Source organism: Cheilinus undulatus, linkage group 11 (genome assembly GCF_018320785.1).
Source record: "Cheilinus undulatus linkage group 11, ASM1832078v1, whole genome shotgun sequence".
In the NCBI taxonomy this organism is placed as follows: domain Eukaryota; kingdom Metazoa; phylum Chordata; class Actinopteri; order Labriformes; family Labridae; genus Cheilinus; species Cheilinus undulatus.
This window is the reverse complement of record NC_054875.1, coordinates 50,867,389-50,875,567: the sequence shown is the minus strand read 5'-3', so window position 1 is coordinate 50,875,567 and position 8,179 is coordinate 50,867,389. Positions and strand designations below refer to the sequence as shown.

Genomic DNA, 8,179 nt, shown 5'->3' with positions numbered 1-8,179 from the left:
AGACTGTGGTCCAGGCCTTCTGATCCAACATCAGAGCCTGACCTCATGAATGCTCTACAGGATGAATGGACACACATTCCCACAGAAACATCCAGAAGAGAGGAGGCTGTTGGAGCTGCAGGAGGAGGAGAACTCCAGATTAGAGTACATGGATCTGAATGTCATCACAGACCCTGTTGGTGGAACAGCCAGGTGGCTGAATACTTTTGTCCATTTTGTGTATCACCTTATTTTCTTCTCTCTCATTCACAGGTGGTGATCAGTGATTAATGGGCTAGTGTTAGCCTAGTTCAGGTCTGGAACCAGGACCAGGTGACCTGAGGCATCAGCTCCGATGATCACAGGTGTCCAACAATAATCAGCTTGGTTTGTGATCAGGCTCCTCCTCTCTCTGAAAGAGCGGTCTGTGATAAAGTCATCAGTGATCGTATCAGGTGGGAGGTATGAAGCTGGTCGGACATTCATGGTCCAGTCCAGCAGAGATGCAGGAGCAGAAGTCTGTTAGAGGTGATTAGCTTCAGCTTTAGCATGGGCTAAATGTCAGCTACACAGCAGTGAGAGTTTCCTGACAGCCGTGGCCTAGTGGGGGGCGGGGTCACAAAGACCATGGATACAGGAAGGCAGAGGCACGGAGGAGAGGAATGATTAGATGCTTCAGTGACTTCTGTGATTTCATGGATGAGATGATGGAGGAGGAAGAGGAGGGACAGAGGGAGTCTGTACCGGATGTTTCTGATATTTCTGAGCAGAATCATCTAAACACCTTGAAGCTGTTCGACGCTGTCTGACAACAGAGCTGCACTGATATCAACCCTTCCAGAATGACCTTTCTTAGTTAAAGAAGAACGAAGAACAGCAGTGAGTTGTTTTCTTTTCAAAAACCACAACAGTACTGACATGTCTGCAGACGCCATGGTTACCGAGTTTACTCCTCGATCGCGGCTACGTCACGTGTTTTGTTGCTCTGATTGGCCCGTAAAGATGTGACAGAATGTTTATCCAATCACACCCTGAGTTTGTTTTCAAAGGCTCCGCCCTTTTCCCAAACGCCGTCTATGAGAGGCGTGCCGGGTTACACAGTCCCACTGAGACCAGAGATCTCTTTTCAAGGCAGCAACACACAGGTTCACCCTCCGGTAGCTGACCCATGGGCGTATCACGGGGGGGCAGGGTTCTGATTGGCCGGGCCCACAGTAGGGAGGGGTCTTTGGGAAGCCTGCGATGAAAAGTGTGTGTGATTTATGTTTTCTTAGTAATTATTGAAATCGTTAAATGAAAACTGAGTAAAGCAGTGAGCTTGGTGTCCATTTAAGCTGCCTTGTGTAGTGAACTGTGCAGTACCCAGTTTGCCACTCTTTCATGCTTTTGGCCCATTTTAGTCACTTTCATTCATTTTTGGTCACGTTTTTGCCAGTTTGGGACCTTTTTTGCTACATTAATTCATTTTTTGGTAACTTCTCACCCATTTTTGACACTTTTATCCTGCTTTTTGCAATTTTTCCCCCTTTTTTGCCACTTCTCACCTAAGCTGCCTTCTGCAAGTAAATACCACTTTTTGCCCATTTTTCCCACCTTATTTCCTGATTATTGCCCATTTAAGTCACTTTTCACCCATTTTTGCCACTTTGGGACCATTTTTGCCACTATTAACTCATTTTTTTGTCACTTTGCACCCCTTTTTTCTGCTTTTATCTGCTTTTATCCTGCTTGTTGCAATTTTTTGCCCCCTTTTTGCATTTTTTGCCACTTCTCACCTATTTAAGCTACCCTCTGCAATTAATTGCCACTTTTTGCCCATTTTTCCCCACCTTTTTTTCAGATTTTTGCCCATTGAAGTCATTTTTCACTCACTTTTTGTCACATTTTTGCCAGTTTGGGACCATTTTTGCCACTATGAACTCATTTTTTGTTCACTTCCCACCCATTTTTGACACTTTCTGCCCTTTTATGCCACAATTCCTTCCCATTTTTGCTGCTTTTAGCCCAATTTTGCTACCTTTAACCTATCTTAATTCCCACTGTTCACCGCTGAGATTGTAAATGCATCTTTCAACAGTTTAGCTCTTTGGTTGAGTAACACTGGACTAAATGAATCGGTCAACAGATTGAAATCCATGTAAAAGGACCATAGTGAAAATATTGTTCATAAATGGGGAAATTCTGTTTCAAAAATACATTAAAATGCAGAGATATTTGTAAAAAAAAGACCCAACATATGCTGCTTGTCTCACTGGTTAAGGGGGACCCTGTGTAAATTCTGGGGGCCCAAAATCCTGAGCTACGCCCCTGTCTGAACCCATACAGCACACCTGAACAGCACACCTTTAGCCTCATGGGTACCAGGAGACATCAGCCTGACGGGTGAACCACCCAGCCCTCTACAGCAGAACTCAACCGGCCTGAAAGCAGCTGCTCAATGAACACTGGGCTCAATGGACTGTAGATGAATAATCCATCAAAGCTGGGGTGTAAAATAGTTAAAAACTGACAGTCTAGAACAGAGCAGAGGAGAGTAAAGGACTTTCATAGAAAAGGACAGCATCAGTAGGATTCTGGCTGCAGGGAGGTAAAGACTAAATGTCCCCAGCTCTGAGAAATAAGAGCAGAGATTTAAACATCAGCGTACGTCAGTAATAGTGAGAAACCTGTCACTCTAAAAACACTCTAGCATGTTCACAACGTCTGAAATAACATTTCAGTCACAGAGTTTAGTCCTGACATTTACAGACGCTTTTACAGATTCATCCATGGTCTATCAGGGCTGAACGTTCATCATCTTTGTATTCTTTATGGATCAGAAATGAGCGTCTTATTAAAATCTGATCTCAATTGTTATGAAGCATTAGATGGTAGCTCTCTGCAGGGTGATTTTAGAATTCTGGTTTCTGTTCATTTTAAAGTGAAGGCTGTCATCTGAGGTGCTGCTGCTTCATAAAGGCAGATTAATGTACGAGCAGACCATGTGAAACCATCCTGTTTGAGCCTTGAGTGGACAGAGATGTTCTGGAGGACCTTCAGCTCAGAGGGGGGGTATTTATTCCTACTAACACCACAGAAACCAGCGTCTGCAGCAGGGAGACGATGCAGAACTAGATCAGCTCAGGCAGCAGTCTGAGGGGAGCATCAGTCCAGATCCTCTCAGACCAGACTCAGCAGGATTTCCTCCATGATGACGGAGCAGTGGCTGGTCAGTGACTCTGAGGTTCAGCTGGAGCAGAGGGGGGGTTTCACAATCCTTCCTGTGATTTCAACAGTTAACAGGAAGAAGAAGAACATTTATTCACTCATTCTCTCTGTGATTTACTAAACAAGGAAACACACCGAGCTCTATGAGTGTGTGGGTCACAGATGATTTTAACACCTGTGGCTCTGACTGGAACACCTGAACTCAGTCATTAACAGGTGTGGACAAATACTTTTGTCCATGTATTGCAGCAGCATTGTGATAGAGAGTGCACATCCCAGCCTCTCTGAAAAGCACGCACTGATCAGCCCTGTACCAGGACATTCAGACAGCTTGGAACTGGAACCATCATGATGTTTTGTTACCATGACAACCACAGTAACAGTCATTTGTCATATGTAGACTTTTTCAGTTTGTTTTGAGCTGAGTTGTGTGAATGCTAAGATGTTTTAGGTTGATGATTTCTATCAGACATTTCTGTAAAGTGACTCTGGAAGCTTTTTAGAAGGTTTCTTTGTTTTTAAACCCTCGATGCCCCCTCTCCTCCTCCTCGTCTTCCTCCTCCTGCGTGCTGAGGTTTGGGGCTTCGAGGCTCCAGAGGATAAACAGGATGTGTTTGCTAGAAAAGCCTGTCCAGCCTTCCTGACCTTAGTGAACGCTGCCTACCTGTCTGGAGTCACGGTGGAGCTGCCCTGTCACTGCAAACCTGCTCAGGTGAGGAGAGGAGCTCGGAGGTAATCTCCAGGTAGGACAGTGGAGGACTTTAGTGACACCTGTAGGACAGGTGAACCCTGGAGCAGCAGTGGAGGACTTTAGTGATACCTGTAGGACAGGTGAACCCTGGAGCAGCAGTGGAGGACTTAAGTGACACCTGTAGGACAGGTGAACCCTGGAGCAGCAGTGGAGGACTTTAGTGACACCTGTAGGACAGGTGAACCCTGGAGCAGCAGTGGAGGACTTTAGTGATACCTGTAGGACAGGTGAACCCTGGAGCAGCAGTGGAGGACTTTAGTGACACCTGTAGGACAGGTGAACCCTGGAGCAGCAGTGGAGGACTTTAGTGACACCTGTAGGACAGGTGAACCCTGGAGCAGCAGTGGAGGACTTTAGTGACACCTGTAGGACAGGTGAACCCTGGAGCAGCAGTGGAGGACTTTAGTGATACCTGTAGGACAGGTGAACCCTGGAGCAGCAGTGGAGGACTTTAGTGACACCTGTAGGACAGGTGAACCCTGGAGCAGCAGTGGAGGACTTTAGTGACACCTGTAGGACAGGTGAACCCTGGAGCAGCAGTGGAGGACTTTAGTGACACCTGTAGGACAGGTGAACCCTGGAGCAGCAGTGGAGGACTTTAGTGATACCTGTAGGACAGGTGAACCCTGGAGCAGCAGTGGAGGACTTTAGTGATACCTGTAGGACAGGTGAACCCTGGAGCAGCAGTGGAGGACTTTAGTGACACCTGTGGGACAGGTGAACCCTGGAGCAGCAGTGGAGGACTTTAGTGACACCTGTAGGACAGGTGAACCCTGGAGCAGCAGTGGAGGACTTTAGTGATACCTGTAGAAAGGGCAGAGCTCCTTCTTGATGGTCAGAGTATCATTTATTTATGAAGCAGAGATGCTCAGGTTTTCTCCTCTGAATCTAAAGGAAGCTAATTGACATCTGTGGTTTCGATCAGCTGATCCGCTGTATCGACCCTCTGTAGACGTATCATGTTTATCCTCCCTCTGTGTCTCAGGTCCAATCAGTGGTCTGGTTCTTCAGGAAACATCTCGGCGGCTCAGAGGAGGCCACCGTCCTGACCGATCACCATGGCAACAAGCTGCTGGACCCAAGTGGAGTCCCTCACAGCGGCGACCTGCAGAGTCGATTTTCTATCCGCCTCTTCAGCCTGCTGATCTTCAGGGCAGGAAAACACGACTCGGGCGTCTACATCTGTGGCTCCGCCCACAAAGACATCTTCTATGGCTACGACCTGGACATCCAGGAGGCAGGGACTATCAGCTTCACCGCCAGGTGAGGAGGAAGACGGGAAATCAGTGATTGTGATGGTTATGGCAGGAAGGAGGAATGTGTTGTACTGATAAGGAGAGCGACTCGCCGCCATCCATGAAGACGGTCCATGAGACACAGCTGATACTTCATCAATACCTGGTCCTGGTCTCTGTGATCTTCACATCTTACCCTCCACATGTTTATCTCTCTATATTCATATTTATATTTATATTTATATTTATATTTATATTTGTATCTGTATTTATTCATATTTATATTTTTATTTGTATTTATAATTATATCGGTATTTATTCATATGCTTATTCTTATGCTTTTATTTTGTAATTTACATCCTGATTGGATAAAACAGTCCATTTGTTTTCAAAGAAAGTCTGTAGCATCTTTCTTGAAATGAAATAAAGAACTTAGATCAAAGCTAACAGCAGTCTTGCGACCCCTGACCTCAGTGACCTGAGGGCTAGAGCTGATGATCCTCCATTTATTTAACCCCATTCTGATCTGGTTTTAGGCTATCTCCAAAAAACCTCGACGAGAGAGCGAAAGGGAGGGGAACGCGTGGCTCTGCACAGCCTCTGTACAGAACCTTCTCCAGCTTCAGACCCTGGTCTGTCTGCGATCGCTGTGGACTACAGGGAGAACAGGTCCGTGTGGGGCTGTGCTACGTCCAGTCAAAGTTCCTGCATGTTCGCTACAGACGAGCCAATCAGACCGTGGCGTCGTGTGGCTCAGGCGCCGTGCCCCAGGCTTTTGGAAAGGTGAAAAACAAAAGAGATGGGGCTAGGCTGGAGGTCAGAAGTTGTCAGGTGACCTGTCCAAATCCAGCTTCTCCCCCTTCAAAGATCCAGTCTCTGATGGCCTTCCTTGGGTTTGGGTAAGTCCTGAAGAACCTACATCCTCTGAGATCAGGCTAGTAGCTTTGTGCTTTAAGAGGACCAATGAGAGCAGAGAGACTTTCAGAGGGTTTTATTAGAGCTCATGAGGGCAGAGAGACTTTCAGAGGGTTTACCAGAGCTCATGAGGGCAGAGAGACTTTCAGAGGGTTTACCAGAGCTCATGAGGGCAGAGAGACTTTCAGAGGGTTTACCAGAGCTCATGAGTCTGGATTCAGGAAGGACTGAGAGTTTGAAGCTGCCAGGTCCATGCCCTCATCACTGCTCCAGTTAGAGACTGAAGCTTTTTTTAATCTCTGTCTTATAGTTTTGGATCCCCTCCAGCAGAGATACAGCTCTACTACCTGAACCATCCTGCAGACCGGGTCCTGATCCTGGGCTGTCCTGGGGCGAGGCCTACTATGGCTGTGGCCTGGGACCGAGACTCTGAACCCATCTACAGGTTCAAACCTTCACCTGGAGGTAACGGCAGCACGGACCCCCGGATAACGATCGACACCGGACACCACCTGCTGTTTACACCTGCAAAAACCCAAGACTCAGGTACCCCCTTCCTGTGCTGTAGTCCTGGATCCATCTACAGTAGTCTGGAAATAACACTGGGGGGACGGCAGACTTTACTGGACTCTTTAGGCTCTTTAGTCTGAGCTCTAGTCTTCTTTGGGATCAGGAGGACCAGATCAGTCCAGAACAGGGGTGCCAAACTCAGTCACAGCAGGGGCTGGACTCTGACTTTGGGTCTAACCTGAGGGACTAACAGGGTCAACCTCGCTTTCACCAGAGATTAACTATGGGGGGAAACCCTGCACTGATGATGAAGGATTTTGATATTAGAAAAGTCAACATGAGTCTAAAGGCTCAAAATCTGAGATGAAAAGTCAAACTTATTGGTTCAAAGGGTAAAAACATGACATTTAAAGTCAGGCATATCCTGATTTTTGATCTTGAAAATATGAGATAAAAGTCAAAATCACAAGTTTAAAAGGTCAAATATGACATAAAATTCAAAACTGTGATTTTTAAAGGTCAAAAAAACAGGATAAAATTCTAAATCATGAGTTGAAAAGGTCCAAATATGACATACAATTCTAAATCATGAGTTTTGAAAGTCAAAATTTTGCTCAAAATTTTAAATTGTTGATCTGAAAGGTCTAAATATAAGAGAAAAAGTCAAAAATATGAGAGGAAAAGATCAAAATATGAGCTTAAAGTCTAAATCATGAGTTTTAATGGTGAAAATGTGAGATAAAATAAAAAATAATGAGTTTAAAGATCAAACTTTAAATCCAGAATTTAAAATTGTGATTCTTAAGGGTCAAAATATAAGACAACAAGTTAAAACCGTAACTTTCATCATGACCGTGAGATACTGCATTAAAAATATGACATGAAAACACATTTCTTTTCCATGTTGCCGACTTTTAATCACATTATTTCTACTCTACTATTTATAATTTTTATGACTTCTCTGAGAGATTATCAATCATCAAGATTAAGTTCACATTTTTGTACTGGAGTAAATCTGCAGACCTCGGACTGGCGGGACAATTGGAATAAAAATATGATATGACCTGGTGGGCCGGGTTTGGCCCCCGGACCTTGAGTTTGACACCCCTGCTCTAGAGGCTGGGCCTTATCTTTGAACAGGAAGTAGTTCAGATGAAAAACAATGCCCGTAAATCTCCTGAAGGTCCGGTCCTGGATCAGGTTTAGAGCAGATGTTTGGTCTTCAGTCACTGACAGAGGGATGTTTCTGTCTAAAGCTGATTCCTCTGTCTTTGCTTCCATCAGGGGTCTACCACTGCTGGCTGCAGGGGCGTCGCTCTGCTGAGATCCATCTCCTAGTCTACGTACATTTGGGGCGGAGACAGTCGGTGACATCACATCCTGACTTCCCCGCAGCCCTGAGGACGGTGTTAGGATCATACGCCGCCATGACTGCTGCGTTTGGATCCCTGCTGGTCTGCAGAGCTGCAGTCAGACTCCTCAGAGACCAAGCAGGAGCTCATTACGATTAAAGCTGGAGAGAAACATGAAGGCCAGGGACTTTCCTGGGTCTTATCAGTGCTGGTACAGTTTATAAATGCAG

The 8,179-nt window shown here is 45.8% G+C and overlaps 1 protein-coding gene across 1 annotated transcript in view; it reads left to right on the top strand.

Moving 5' to 3' along the window:
- Window positions 1-3,715: 3,715 nt before the first annotated feature.
- LOC121517855 (Ig-like V-type domain-containing protein FAM187A) overlaps window positions 3,716-8,179 on the top strand; it is a 4,681-nt gene continuing 217 nt past the window's right edge. The window contains exons 1-5 of the mRNA XM_041799928.1: window positions 3,716-3,898; window positions 4,923-5,200; window positions 5,709-6,065; window positions 6,398-6,633; window positions 7,882-8,179. The exon at window positions 7,882-8,179 is cut by the window's right edge and continues 217 nt beyond it. Of these exons, the coding sequence (XP_041655862.1) occupies window positions 3,716-3,898; window positions 4,923-5,200; window positions 5,709-6,065; window positions 6,398-6,633; window positions 7,882-8,108 (1,281 nt within the window). The 3' untranslated portion in view covers window positions 8,109-8,179. The remainder of the gene's footprint in view (window positions 3,899-4,922; window positions 5,201-5,708; window positions 6,066-6,397; window positions 6,634-7,881) is intronic.